General features: G+C 37.3%; 1 protein-coding gene and 1 long non-coding RNA gene across 3 annotated transcripts in view; both read left to right on the top strand.

Moving 5' to 3' along the window:
* Positions 1-15,670, top strand: part of pcsk5b (proprotein convertase subtilisin/kexin type 5b) — a 71,979-nt gene that overhangs the window by 36,668 nt on the left and 19,641 nt on the right. Inside the window, exons 17-21 of one of the 2 annotated variants that reach the window (XM_055167316.2) lie at positions 43-127; positions 3,219-3,322; positions 3,791-3,929; positions 4,012-4,127; positions 10,136-12,369. In XM_055167316.2, coding sequence (XP_055023291.1) covers positions 43-127; positions 3,219-3,322; positions 3,791-3,929; positions 4,012-4,127; positions 10,136-10,251 — 560 coding nt within the window. In that variant the 3' untranslated portion in view covers positions 10,252-12,369. Of the gene's footprint in view, positions 1-42; positions 128-3,218; positions 3,323-3,790; positions 3,930-4,011; positions 4,139-10,135; positions 12,370-15,670 lie in introns of those variants that run through there. The other variant, XM_073867602.1, reaches the window with a different exon arrangement.
* LOC141363928 (uncharacterized) lies at positions 4,141-7,659 on the top strand. The gene is made up of 2 exons (XR_012369619.1): positions 4,141-4,385; positions 5,024-7,659. It is a non-coding gene; the product is annotated as an uncharacterized lncRNA (long non-coding RNA).

Genomic DNA, 15,670 nt, shown 5'->3' with positions numbered 1-15,670 from the left:
TTGTGTTTCACTTGAGACCTAACGCAGCATTTTCTCCCACAGACTCCAACATGTGTCGGAAATGCAACGAAAATTGCAAGAAATGTACCTCAGCGAACATTTGCACAGAATGCAAGAACGGGCTCAGGTAATTCTCACAGTTTCTTATTGTACCAAATACAATATTCAACCGCACACGTTTATTTGCTGTTAGGATTTCAACTGAAATATAGTCAAAATCTTGGGCTCCTGCCGTAAGTAAGCCGAGTCTCGGATAAAACTAAGCTTTCATGGTAAGGTCACACTGACTAAACTGTAAAATATTGCTGGAAACTTCCTGTAATACACGTTGTCAAGTGCTTAGGTTCGGGTTTGTGCTGAAATACAGTCTCTAGTGAGCGATTCTGCTTTTTCTATGAAGATAAAGGAGTGAGGGAAAGAGATGGAAAAACAAAGAGAAAAGGAAAAACAGGTCATGGCACAATATAATGCAGAGCAGCTGGTTTCTGTGAATGGTTTTGAAATATATTCCAGGACTTCTCTGAATCCACCACGAAGGATTTTCACCACTTCTTTCGATTTTAATCCATCTTTGTTAATCTTTTCAGACTTGTTTAGATTACGGCAGGTATGAAACGAGTTTGAGCTCAGGGTAATCTTTCCGCCTGATATATTTTATAATTGCAAATATTGTATTTATTCCCAATGTTAATTTTTTTGCTGTTTTGGCGAAGTCTTATACAGAGAGTCTCTTTGCCGACTCTAAACATCCCCAGCCCCAGTAATTGTGTTTTTTCCACCTGTAAATGTCGAAAAAATCACTTCTTTCCACTGAAGTAAACCAGAGGGCTATTTCGCAAGATATTGTGTATTGTCTTCAGCTTTTGATTATCAACATAATTCCTATTGTAGATGTTTGCCAACGATCAATAAGCTTCAGTTTATTCTGGCATGGACACGCAGTCGGCAACACGTCACACAGTGTTGAGGATAAAGCAATCCCATCAAACTGAATTTTCTGTTTATTGTAATAATAAAGCCTCAAACACTCATGTTTAGATGGTGCTGAAGTGTCTCTATCTAGTAATCCAGGGTCTTTTCTTCTTATTTTTCCCTATTATGAGAAATACTATTATGCAACTTGTGAACAGGATTAGTTTTTGGTAAATGTTAAAGGTAAAGTTTACCTAAAACTCATCCAGATGTTTCAAACCTGTATACATTTCTTTGTTTTGCTCAAAATGTTTGTAGCCAAGCAGATTTAGGGGCACCATTGACTTCAATTGTAGGAAGCAGATCTGGGGCACCATTGCACTGCAAAAAATGACTTTCTTACTTGTTTTCAGTAGAAATAACAATTCTTAAATCAAGATGTATTTGATTTAATCAAGATGTATTTTCTTGATGAGCAAAATGAACTAATAAAATAAGTCTAGTTTTTAGACAAAACTATACAATTTAAGCAAATTTGCTTAAAATAAGCAAAATTATCTGCCAATGAGGTGAGACAAATTAGCTTTAAGTGTTTTTTTCACCCCATTGGCAGATATTTTTGCTTGTTTTAATCAGTGTGGCTCCCAGTGTAGAAAAATATAACACAATTAAAGCCAATGTTGCCTCGGTTCTGGTTGGTTACAAACATTTTCACAATGTGTTAATTTGTTGTGAGCAAAACAAAGAAATGTACACTCACCTAAAGGATTATTAGAAACACCTGTTCAATTTCTCAATAATGCAATTATCTAATTAACCAATCACATGGCAGTTGCTTCAATGCATTTAGAGGTGTGGCCCTCGTCAAGACAATCTCCTGAACTCCAAACTGAATGTCAGAATGAGAAAGAAAGGTGATTTTAAGCAATTTTGAGCGTGGCATAGTTGTTGGTGCCAGACGGGCCGGTCTGAGTATTTCACAATCTGCTCAGTTGCTGGGATTTTCACGCACAACCATTTCTAGGGTTTACAAAAAATGCTGTGAAAAAAGAAAAACATCCAGTATGCGGCAGTCCTGTGGGCGAAAATGCATTGTTGATGTTAGAGGTCAGAGGAGAATGAGCCGACTGATTCAAGATGATAGAAGAGCAACTTTGACTGAAATAACCACTCGTTACAACCGAGGTATGCAGCAAAGCATTTGTGAAGCCACAACACGCACAACCTTAAGGCGGACTTGCTACAACAGCAGAAGACCCTCATCTCCACTACAAATAGGAAAAAGAGGCTACAATTTGCACAAGCTCACCAAAATTGAACAGTTGAAGACCAGAAAAATGTTGCCTGGTCTGATGAGTCTCGATTTCTGTTGAGACATTCAGATGGTAGAGTCAAAATTTGGCGTAAACAGAATGAGAACATTGATCCATCATGCCTTGTTACCACTGTGCATGCTGCTGGTGGTGGTGTAATAGTGTGGGGGATGTTTTCTTGGCACACTTGAGGCCCCTTAGTGCCAATTGGGCATTGTTTAAATGCCACGGCCTACCTAAGCATTGTTTCTGACCATGTCCATCCCTTTATGACCACCATGTACCATCCTCTGATGGCTACTTCCAGCAGGATAATGCACCATGTCACAAAGCTTGAATCATTTCAAATTGGTTTCTTGAACATGACAATAAGTTTGCTGTACTAAAATGGCCCCCACAGTCACCAGATCTCAACCCAATAGAGCATCTTTGGGATGTGGTGGAACAGGAGTTTTGTGCCCTGGATGTGCATCCCACAAATCTCCGTCAACCGCAAGAAGCTATCCTGTCAATATGGGCCAACATTTCTAAAGAATGCTTTCAGCATCTTGTTGAATCAATGTCGCATAGAATTAAGGCAGTTCTGACGGAGAAAGGGGGTCAAACACAGTAATAGTATGGTGTTTCTAATAATCCTTTAGGTGTGTGTATACAGGTTTGGAACAACTTGAGTAAATGATGACAGAATTAAAATTAATTCATAAGGTATTGTACAAATTAACAGAAGCAGAGCTGCAGTTGAGGAAATGTATGTCGATTTATTATTAGTATTCTTATTTTTCTTTCCAATAACATTTAAATTTGTATTTGTTTGGTTTAAATTTTCCCTGATTATTATTATTAATTTGTAAGGGACCGAATTGCTGTAACATCCCTTTTATACAAGGTGAAAGTGTGTGTGTGTCAGAAATAACTTTGCATTTAAACCCTTTGAATAATTTTGTCTGTTTTTCTGTCTCTCTTTTCTATTCTACTTTCTTTTTTTTCTGTTAGTCTACAGGGGAATAAGTGTCAGCTGAGTTGTGAATCTGGCACCTATTATAATGGGCACAGACGGCTTTGTGAAAAGTGCCACTCTACCTGTGCCACCTGTGCAGGTAAAAACTGTATTCATTTAAAGGCCCTTACTTGCCATCGTCGTTTCTAATGCAGTTTTATTGGTCCTGTATAGCTCAGTGAAGGAGCATTGTGTTTGCAAATGATCATGGGCTCAAATCCAAAAGCAAAATGTTAACTGCTCCCTCGAATTTAATTTGTTCAAAATTGTGAAATTTCGATAATTCTCTGAAAAGGAAAGAGTGTGCATTGAAACACTTCACAATGCTTGGATGGTCTTTCAGATCAATAGACATGTCTAATAAATTTGTTAAGCACTGTATATACTGAGCAGATCAATATTACACAACCAGACCAGCATGATTTATTTTATTTCAAACAAGCAGCAAGTCAGATTCTTGTTTTACAGCCAATGCACATTTGCTAATGTTGCCTGCTTTCCAAACATTCCCAGAGGAAACCCTTCATTCGCTGTTGAAGTCTGATGACGTTTTTCCTCATGTGTTTAGGAACGGGTATGGAGGCATGTAATGAGTGCGCTCCAGGATTTCACTTTGAGGAGTGGCGTTGCGTCTCCAGTTGCAGTGTGGGATATTACTTGGCAGAACAGACGACAGATAATGGAGATATCCAGAAATCTTGTCACAAGTCAGTATTGCACTAAACAAGCTATTTAAACATTCTCATTTTTAAATGTAAAAATACTTTACTCTTGTGATTCTGCCTCCAGGTGTGACTCCACCTGCTACGTGTGCACGGGTCCAGGAGAGAGAAACTGCAGCTCCTGTGTGAGCGGCTATAACCTGGAGAACGGCATCTGTGCCGTCAGCACTATCTGTAAAGATGGGGAGTATTTATTCATGTTGTCTTTCCTTTATTTTGTGTGTTTTTTTACTTTCGGTTTCAGAATCTGCATGTTGTTAAACTTGAATCATGATTGGTGTTATCATGATCTTGTGTCGTTTTAGAAATGGGTGAATTTAATGAAACCATGTCTAGGTCATGTTTCACCCCAAAAATCTTTGACGTTATTTTTATGACATTTTTCATTGCAATGATAATGTTTTGTGTGTATGTGTAATGCAGAAAAATAACTAGAAACATGTTTCATACATAGGCGTAATATGCAGGGGGAAATGGAGATAGATATAGATTGGTAGATAGATAGATATAGATTATAGATAGATATAGATAGGTATAGATTACTAGATAGAAAGAAAGAAAGATAGATAAATAAATGAATGTATGGATGAATGGGTGGGTAAGTAGGTGGATGGATATAGATGGATAGATAGATATAGATGGATGGATGGATATAGATGGATAGATATAGATTAATAGATGAAAGGTGGATGGATATGGATGGATGGATGGATAGAAATGGATATAGAAATGGATGGATAGATAGAAATGGATGGATAGGTAAATGGATGGACAGATAGATTGATAGATATAGATGGATGGATGGATGGATGGATGGATATGAATGGATATAGATATGGATGGATGGATAGATTGATAGAAATGGATATAGATATGGATGGATAGATAAATGGATGGACGGATGGATGGATGGATAGATATAGATAGATGGATGGATATAGAGATGAATGGATGGATAGAAATGGATATAGATATTGATGGATGGATATGAATGGATATAGATATGGATGGATAGATAAATGGATGGATGGGTGGATGATAAATAGATGCAGAAAAATACACATTTTAACTAGAAACAGGTTTCATACATAGGCGTAGAATATGCAGGGGAAATAGATGGAGATAGATAGATATAGATAGATATAGATTAGTAGATAGATATAGATAGGTATAGATTACTAGATAGAAAGAAAGATAGATAAAAAAAAGAATGTATGGATGAATGGGTGGGTGGGTAGGTGGATGGATATAGATGGATAGATAGATATAGATGGATGGATGGATATAGATGGATAGATATAGATTAATAGATGAAAGGTGGATGGATATGGATGGATGGATAGATATGGATATGGATGGATGGATAGAAATGGATATAGAAATGGATGGATAGATAGAAATGGATGGATAGGTAAATGGATGGACAGATAGATTGATAGATAGATGGATGGATGGATGGATATGAACGGATATAGATATGGATGGATGGATAGATTGATAGAAATGGATATAGATATGGATGGATAGATAAATGGATGGACGGATGGATGGATGGATAGATATAGATAGATGGATGGATATAGAGATGAATGGATGGATAGAAATGGATATAGATATTGATGGATGGATATGAATGGATATAGATATGGATGGATAGATAAATGGATGGATGGGTGGATGATAAATAGATGCAGAAAAATACACATTTTAACTAGAAACAGGTTTCATACATAGGCGTAGAATATGCAGGGGGAAATAGATATAGATAGATATATATAGGTAGATATAGATTAGTAGATAGATATAGATTATAGATAGAAAGATAGATAAATAAATTAATGGATGGATGAGTGAGTGGGTGGGTGGATGGATATAGATGCATAGATAGAAATAGATGGATGGATGGATATAGATGGATAGATATAGATTAATAGATGATAGGTGGATGGATATGAATGGATATAGATATGGATGGATGGATAGATAAATGGATGGACGGATGGATGATAGATGGATGGATAGATATAGATGGATGGATGGATGGATATGAATGGATATAGATATGGATGGATGGATAGAAATGGATATAGATATGGATGGATAGATAGAAATGGATGGACAGATGGATGATTGATTAGATGGATGAATGGATGGATGGATATGAATGGATATAGATATAGATATGGATGGATGGATGGATGGATAGAAATGGATATAGATATGGATGGATAGATAAATGGATGGATAGATAAATGGATGGATAGATAAATGGATGGATGGATGGATGGAGGATAGATAGATGGATAGATATGCAGTGGCGGGGGGGGGTGTGTGAACCCCTAGGAGTGAACTGGTTTTCTGCAGTGATTTGCCGTGGAGTGTTATCTGGTCCTTATCTGGGTCGCGGCGGTGGACAAACACAATGTGCATAAGCTCAACAGAAAAAAGTGGTTCCGGTTTCTTGTGTCTTTTTTGGAAGCACCCATTGAGCATTCACGGTGCTGGAGGAGAGTGTAGGTGAGCCCTAGGACTAATTTCTTCATTGAAAGCTTTTTTTGTCAGAAGCTGGCAAACTGGAGTCCATTAATAAAATGAGTTTAAATGTGTGGTTTAGTGCAACTTTGATTGATATTAAGACACTCACACATTTTAAGATTGCTGTCCTTAAGAAGCATCAGCTCTTCTGAACCATGCTCTTATAAAGATATCTGATCAAGAGATTTTGCACTCCATAAGGCTGAAAAGGGATACAAAACAATCTCAAAATTTTTAGACCTCCATCAGTCTACACTTAGACAAATTGTCTATAAATGGAGACAGTTAAATACTGTAGCTACCCTTCCTAGAAGCGGGTGCACAGTCAAGATGACTCCTAAGACACCATGCAGAATACTGAATGAAGTAAAGAAGAACCCACGAGTAACAGCTAAAGGCTTGAAGACATCATTGGAACGGGCACACAGCTCTGTTCCTGAGTCTACCATACGCAAGTCTTTGAACAGGCACGGTGTCTATGACAGTACACCACGGAGGAAGCCGCTGCTCTCCTGAAAAACATTGCTGTGAGCCTGAAGTTTGCAAAAGAGCACCTTGGCAAACCCCAGTGCTACTTGGAAAATATTTTATGGATTGATGAAACAAAAGTTAAATTTTTTAGGAAAAATGTTATGGCGCAAAACGGGCACAGCTTACCAACATCAAAACATCATCCCAACAGTGAAGTATCATGATTTGGGCTTGCTTTGCTGCCTCATGGCCTGGACCACTTGCCATCATCGAGGGTAAAATGAATTAAGTAAAAAAAAATTCTACAGGATAATGTCAGGGTGGCTGTCCACCAGTTGAAGCTCAGTAGAAGTTAGTTGATGCAACAGGACAATGACCTTAAGCATTGTAGTAAATCCACTACAGACTGGATTTAAGAAAAACAAAATGCGCCATTTGAAGTGGCCTAGTCAAACCCCAGACCTTAACTTGTGGATTGTCCTCAAGAGAGCTGTTCACACCAGATATCCTACAAATGTGTCTGAGTTAAAGCGGTTTTGAAAAGGGGAATGAGCAAAAATTGCTTCTGAACGAAGCGCAGGTCAGATTCAGAACTACTGAAAGCGCTTGCTTGAAGTATTTGCTGCCAAATGAGGCTCAACAAGCTGTTAAATCCAGGGGTTCACTTGCATTTGCCTCCAGCGCTGTGGATGTTTGGTGGGGGTTCTCAGGGAGGACACAAGAAACTGGAATTATTTGTGTGTTGTCCCCTTGTGCGCATGGTGTTTGTCTACTGTTGTGGCCTGGGTGAGGATCGGATCGCATTTTGTGGCAAATCACAGTGGAGGGCAGGTTTATTCCTAGGGGTTCACATGCTTTTTCTTGCCACTGTAGATTGATGGATATATAGATAAATGGATGGATGGATATAGATATGGATGGATAGATAGAAATGGATGGATAGATAAATGGATGGATGGATGGATAGATATAGATGGATGGACAAATGGATAGATAAATGAATGGATGGATGGATGGATATAGATAGATAAATTGATAAATGGATAGATGGGTAGATGGATATGAATGGATATAGAGATGGATGGATAGAAATGGATGGATAGATACATGGATGGACTTATGGATGATAGATGGATGGATAGATATAGATGGATGGATATATGGATAAATGGATGGATGGATAGTTGGATGGATAGATGGATGGATAGATATGGATGGATATATGGATAGATAAATAAATAGATGGATAGATATGGATAGATGGACAGACAGACAGACAGACAGACGGATGAATAGATGGATATAGTTGGATAGATAGATATGGATGGATATATGGATAGAAAAATAAATAGATGGATAGTTTTGGATGCATGGACAGACAGACAGACAGACGGGTGGATATATGGATAGATATATCTATATCCATCCATTTATATCTATGTAGATAGATGGACGGACGAACAAGTGGATGGATGGATGGATATATGGATAGATAGATAAATGGATGGATGGATGGATGGATATAAATGGATATAGATATGGATGGATAGATAGAAATGGATGGATAGATAAATGGATGGATGGATAGATATAGATGGATGGATAAATGGATAGATAAATGAATGGATGGATGGATGGATATAGATGGATGGATGGATGGATGGATGGATGGATGGATGGATGGATGGATGGATGGGTGGATGGATATCAATGGATATAGATATGGATGGATGGATAGATACATGGATGGACAGATGGATGATGGATGGATGGATAGATATAGATGGATGGATGGATGGATGGATAGTTGGATGGATAGATGGATGGATAGATATGGATGGATATATGGATAGATAAATAAATAGATGGATAGATATGGATAGATGGACAGACAGACAGACAGACAGACGGATGAATAGATGGATATAGTTGGATAGATAGATATGGATGGATATATGGATAGAAAAATAAATAGATGGATAGTTTTGGATGCATGGACAGACAGACAGACAGACGGGTGGATATATGGATAGATATATCTATATCCATCCATTTATATCTATGTAGATTGATGGACGGACGAACAGGTGGATGGATGGATGGATATATGGATAGATAGATAAATGGATGGATGGATATAAATGGATATAGATATGGATGGATAGATATGAATGGATGGATAGATAAATGGATGGATGGATAGAAATGGATGGATAGATAAATGGACAGATGGATGATGGATGGATAGATATAGATGGATGGATGGATGGATGGATAGTTGGATGGATAGATGGATGGATAGATATGGATGGATATATGGATAGATAAATAAATAGATGGATAGATATGGATAGATGGACAGACAGACAGACAAACGGATGAATAGATGGATATAGATGGATAGATGGATATGGATGGATATATGGATAGATAAATAAATAGATGGATAGATTTGGATGGATGGATGGACAGACAGACAGACAGACGGGTGGATATATGGATAGATAGATAAACGGATGGATGGATGTATAGATATGAATTGATTGATAGATGGATGGACACACACACACACACACACACACACACACACACACACACACACACACACACACACACACACACACACACACACAGTCAGATAACAGCCATGTCCCCATCCCCCCGTCATGCCCCTGGCTTCCTATATTTTGTCACAAATAAAGTTTCTTGATTCATTGTTGATTTTGGGATGAAATATGATTTTGGTCAAGGTTTTGTCAAATTTACTCGATTACATTTCAGACCAGTTTATTTCCAAAATGCCTGTGCTTGCATTGGACATTGATTCATAATTTAATAATGATTCCAGCTGAATTTCTTTTATCATTTATTTACACGGCACTGTCCATATGCAACCACTGACGCTTTATGCCTATAAACATATAAACGAGTTTTATTCTTTTGATCATTTTCTAAATGTTTGTTTTCCTTCTCTTCCCGATGATCTTTTCTTCAAATCTTTTCATCCTGGATTCCAATCACATCCGGATATTCCTCCTCCAATCGACTGGATTAAAACCTAAACCCGCCAAACCCCCTCATCCGCCGTCTGCTCTCGCTGTGACCCGATCCGCATCGTTTCCTGTCCGCCGACCGATCGCGTGCTCTGTTTCTGCTCCTCTCTCCTCTTCCTGCTCTGTGGAAAGCAAATGAAGAATCTTGGGCTGAGGGAAGTTTCTGTGTGCTTGTGAAAAAGAACAATCTGTGCCAGAGGAAGGTTTTACAGCAGCTGTGCTGTAGAACGTGTTCTTTAAAGGGCTGAAGGAACCTTCACTCGCCCCTCGCGTTCCGCTAATTTATATTCCATATGAGAACCTCCAATACGGGACTACATCGTGAGGTTTCTCGATGCCAGAACTACAACAAACCTACCTTTATCTCTGTGAGTGTGTGCGCGCGCAAGTCTGTCAGGGTGGTACGACTGGGATCCGTAATAAACAACAAATCATACATGTCAGTATTTTGTGACCAAAGCATGGATGCCAAATTTTTTTTTTACCTTTTTTGCTTTTGTTTTGGGTCCAGAGAAGATTTGGAAAGACATGCAGATTTTTCCATAAGTACAAAAACGATGATCAAAGCCAGTTTGTGCATATTCTGAATAAACGACTCTTAGACAACCCTATAAACGTTTCAGCAAGACCTTTATGAGACAATTATCCGTAGCACAGGTTACAAGGTATTTCCTGAAACACAGGCAAGTTGTCTTATTGTTTGAATAATGACCTGGTAGTTACAGCATTTAGAAATAGTGAAAATGTTTGACTGCTCTCACTTCAGGTCCTATCGCTGTTAAACACTTCTTCACCTCAGGCTCAGATCTCATAACATTTTGTGTGCGCGTGCGTGATTGTGCGTCTCATCATTAATGCGTATGTGAGAAATAGTTTACGTAAACCGATTCGTAACCACGGCAGGTGTTAGCGTAGCTCTGAAGAAATGACTTGACTAAAGTTAACGATGCAATTACAGGTTTTAGTTGAAATGGGATGCGAAACACTTTTTATTATTCTTATCTTACCAGACCATCATAATATACCCTTGAATTGTTTTGTTTTAAATCCCTTATATCTCCTCATTTCATAAACCAGTGTTAATCCAAAGTTATAGTCTGTGAAATTAATATTCGCAAACTTTACGATGTTTGTCAGGTTCGAGTGAAATTCTCAGTGGTTTTACGTTCATAGGCGAAATCTGATATTTTATGTCCTACCCCTCCGTGGCTATTTATGCTCCGAATTAAAATTTTATCTGTTCCATTTTAATCGACTTTAAAAACGGACGCCTAAAATAAAACAGCTATTTATGAGAGATTATCACGATGGAGTACAATGATATCATTCTGGGTTATTTTCAATCTAACGTTGGGTCAAAAAGGGACAAACCCAGCCGTTGGTTTGTAATTTAACCTATGCTGGCTAGTTTTAACCCATTTTTGGGTCAAAATAAACATTTTCTGGGTTTATTAATTACCTAACGGCTGGGTTCGTCCCTTTTTGCAGCATTTTTAGAGCTGGTAGGCTTTCATTGCAGATGTAACTGGTGCTATTGGTGTAATGAAATTGTTAGGACTACATAAAAATGAAAATTGATGTTGAATTATTCAAATTTAGTCCTGGTCCAAATTTCATTGATTATATCGACCCTGTTTGTGTCCATATAGCAGTATCCTGGGATAAAGAAAATACTTGAGGGGGAAATTTTACATTTTTAAATCAAAGTCAGACATGTTTAGTTATACTAATAGTACTATACGACACAGTTAGATTTTACATTCATTAAGGACTTGTGTGATCAATCCACTTCTGCTCAGTGTTAGGAGATTTCTATGTCTTTTATTTATGAATGATGTGGATTGAGATGACGTAGCCTTTTATTTATGATAAAGATTTATAAATGGTCGTAGTTGAAATGAGTTGTGTGTCGTGCGATGGGTTTGTCCAGTCACTTCATGCTCATTGTGTATTCACGACGCAAAGTTGTCGTACGATCGTACGTTTTCTGCAAGCTCGGTACACGCACCATTACATAACTAATGTTATATAGGATTATGTGAAATGTTCAAATGTGTTACATTTACTCTGTTCTGGTAATGTTTTTTTTTTCTTAATGTATATATGTATTTTTATCACTATTAACCTTAAAATATATTTTGCACCCACGTTCGATTGAAACGGGGGGATTGATGATCAAGTTTTTTAAAATTATTTTATATTTCTGTTTTTAGCCAGTTGCCATGAACAGTTAGTCTAGATAAAGATTTGTTGTAGTCAGGGCCAGGAAAAAATGTTTTATCATAGAGAAGACTGGAAAAAAACAAATGGTTTACTGATCTTTTTAATGAACTTTAAAATAAAAACAAGACTCCTAAGAGATTAAATGAGACTTTACTTTTTACTCTCTTAGATCCTATACTGCTCTATTTATTCATTTGTAATGTTGATTGTTATTCTTGCAGGTTATATTTTATAACTTTCCCTGCTATAGACATCCCAGATACCTCACTCATATCTGTTTACTACTTTCCTATACAATTTACTTTCTTGCCTAGTAAACGACCCCATAGAAAAATCCTATTTTGATGACCCAAAACAGATGAGCCATGTCTACAGACCAGAAAATGTTGGGGGGGGGCTTATTTGATCTGGGGGGCTTATTTGATCTGGGTGGCTGCTTATCAGCTCAGAAACCCTAAAATTTCTCTAGTAAATCTGTAATAATGCTCTTTTTTCCACTTTTATACGTTGCTTTGGTTAAACACTCTAAAAATGGCTGGGTTATTTTTGACACATAATGGGTAAATATTGGACAGAACAGGTGCTGGTTTAAAAATTGACCCAATGCCGGGTTATTTTAACCCAAATGCTGGGTTATTATACCCCATGGTTGCATAACCACAACCTAACATTGCAATTTTTAAGTGTTCTGTCCAATATTTACCCATTATGGGTCAAATATAACCCATTTACTCACCCTGTTGTTGTTACAAACCATATGAGTTTTTCTTATTTTGTTTTGATGACCGGAAAGGAGGATGTTTTGATGAATGGTGGTGGCACGCGGCTGGTTGTGGCCAATGGCTTTCATAGTAAGAAAACAAATATTATGGTGATAAATGAAAAATCTATTTTGATAAATGATGGTAAACACACAGTTGATGGTACCCATTAAAGTCCATCGTATTTGTTTTTTTGCTATGGGGGTCAGGGGTTGCAATCGGCTGTGTGCTTGCCGTCATTTGTTAGAATGTCTTCTTTTGTGTTCATCAAAAGAAAAAAGAAGTTCATACAGGTTTAGAACAACATGAAGATGAGAAAATGATGACAGAATTATCATTTTTGGGTGAACTATCTCTTTAAATTTGTCTGCTATCTGTAAATGCTTAATGTCCATGTAAACAGGAAGTCACGATTGACTTTACTTCCGTATTCTGACGTACTGTATTTACGAGTCAAACAAAAATATCACATGAGGAAAATAGCAGGTGTACCTTGTGTTTTCCACTGTGAGTTGATTGGATACAGAAAAATAGGGGTTTCATTCAGAAATAAATCTGGCAGCCGACTGACAGTCGGAGGGGACGGGGTTTAACGGATGATCTAGCTGACATCATCACAGAAGGATTGCCATAGGAGGGTGGAATTTTCATTTTTTGATTAAAGTTTATGAGGGCACATTAATTTAAAAAAGAAAATGACACACACACATAAATTGTTTAGAATAAACAATATGCTATATTCCATTAAAAAATTGTCAGTTTTGATTTCATGGGGACTTTAAATGTAGATGTAATGGTACATAAAACACTAGCAACTGCATAGCAACACCCTGGCAACCATACAGAAGATTTTTTCTTTTTATTTAGCCAAAAAGATAAAGGATACACCACTACTCATTCTGTTTAATTTGGCTGTAACTTAAAGGTTTGTGGTGTTGTAAACTGGTGTGAGCATGATTTCAACCTTGCGTCTTCACAAAAGGACCTTTTTCTTTCGAGGAGAACAATTCAGTGTTCGACTGAGAAGATTTCAAGTCTTTGTGACAATAATGTTTTAAAGAGACAATATGTGTTTCCCTTTTGTTTTCGACCTGTGACCGTTTCCTTCGGAAGGAACATTTTTTGAATATTTGCTGCTGCCAAGAAACTATTGTGACTTACGCTGTGGTAAATAACACGCAAAGCCATTACTATCACAATAACAATTTTACGTAAAATATCATAGTGGTTCTTATATTTTCAATTCCAATAAAATATAGTTTTAATATTTTTTACTCTCTTAATCATAAATAGTATTGACTACATAAAAAAAACTTTAACATCCAAATAATCTTTCTGTTGAAAAAGGTCCTTTAGACTACAAGAATGTAATAAAGAAATGGTTCTTTAAGGAACAAAAATGGCTTTTCTTCAGCATCTCTGCAAAGAATCCTTTTCAGCACCTTTTTAAGGTGGTACGACTTTGGCTTTGGACCGATATTTCATTTGGCTAATGATTGACAACTCAATTACGGTCATGCAGGGTCATTTGGGCCCATGTAATGTCGTGTGTGAATGTTTGGTTCAGGACTGTCAGAATGAAATGAATGGAGGGCGTCCAAGCGTAAACTTGAGGTCATAAGTTGGGTCAGTTGGCCATAGACCTCCAGCTTGCTTTATGGTAAATCTCACAAATACACTGGTCAGTCCTGGGTCAAAGGTCAGCTTTATTCACAGTCCCATGACATCATTGTTGAGAACTTGTGTCTATTCTGACAACTTGAAAGTTGTATTTAAACACTGAATTTGAGGCTTGATAAATAATGTTATTTTTTGGGGGGGAAATAAAAAGCTACTTTGCTGAACATGATGAAATCATGGACAGTGGTTACACATGTTTTACTTACGTTTTCTTAACATAAAAATGTGCATGTAAGCTCTACCCAACTACAATAGTCAACATTTGGAGGACACCAAAGATTTATTTGACATCTTTAAAAAGTCTTGTGAAATGTCCCTTTTAAGCTACTTGACTGAATCATGTTCTTTAAAAATTAAATCGTGGTTAAGCCAAAGACTTCAAATTTGAAGTCAGTTTAAAATGATGCAATTGTGTTTGAACCACAGGGAGCATCAAAGACGTAAAATAAAAAAGAATTGTTTAAAATGTATTGAAATGGTTTAAAATGTGTTTTCGTCAATCTTATCACAAGTGGACGAGAAAGACACATTCACGTTTACACATGGTATTTTAATCCGTCTCTTTTGTCCACTTTCGACCGCTTCAGTCTTGATTACTGAGGGGATGGTTTGTGGAGACTGTGGGCAAGTCCGTCTGCTTTCGTTTAAACATGAGCGGGAGAAATTACGGGTTTAAATTGGCACAAACTAATATTATGACATAATCTTCTGCTTCAACTGCTTGTGTTGTAAATAAACATTCTGCACAGTGTTTTGTATGTGTATCATAAAATATAAGCAAAATGTGCCATTTTTTGGTGTGTCCTTTTAAATGCAAACGAGTCGATCTCTGCACTAAATGGCAGTGCCGTGGTTGGATAGTGCATTTTAAGGGGCGGTATTATTATAATAAGATCCCCTTCTGACATCACAAGAGGAGACAAATTTCAATTACCTATCTTTTCACATGCTTGTAGAGAATGGTTTACCAAAACTAAGTTACTGGGTTGATCTTTTTCACATT

This window comes from Misgurnus anguillicaudatus, chromosome 5 (genome assembly GCF_027580225.2).
Source record: "Misgurnus anguillicaudatus chromosome 5, ASM2758022v2, whole genome shotgun sequence".
Classification (NCBI taxonomy): Eukaryota; Metazoa; Chordata; class Actinopteri; order Cypriniformes; family Cobitidae; genus Misgurnus; species Misgurnus anguillicaudatus.
Note: the sequence above shows the minus strand (reverse complement) of the source record. Positions and strands in the feature narration are given on the sequence as shown.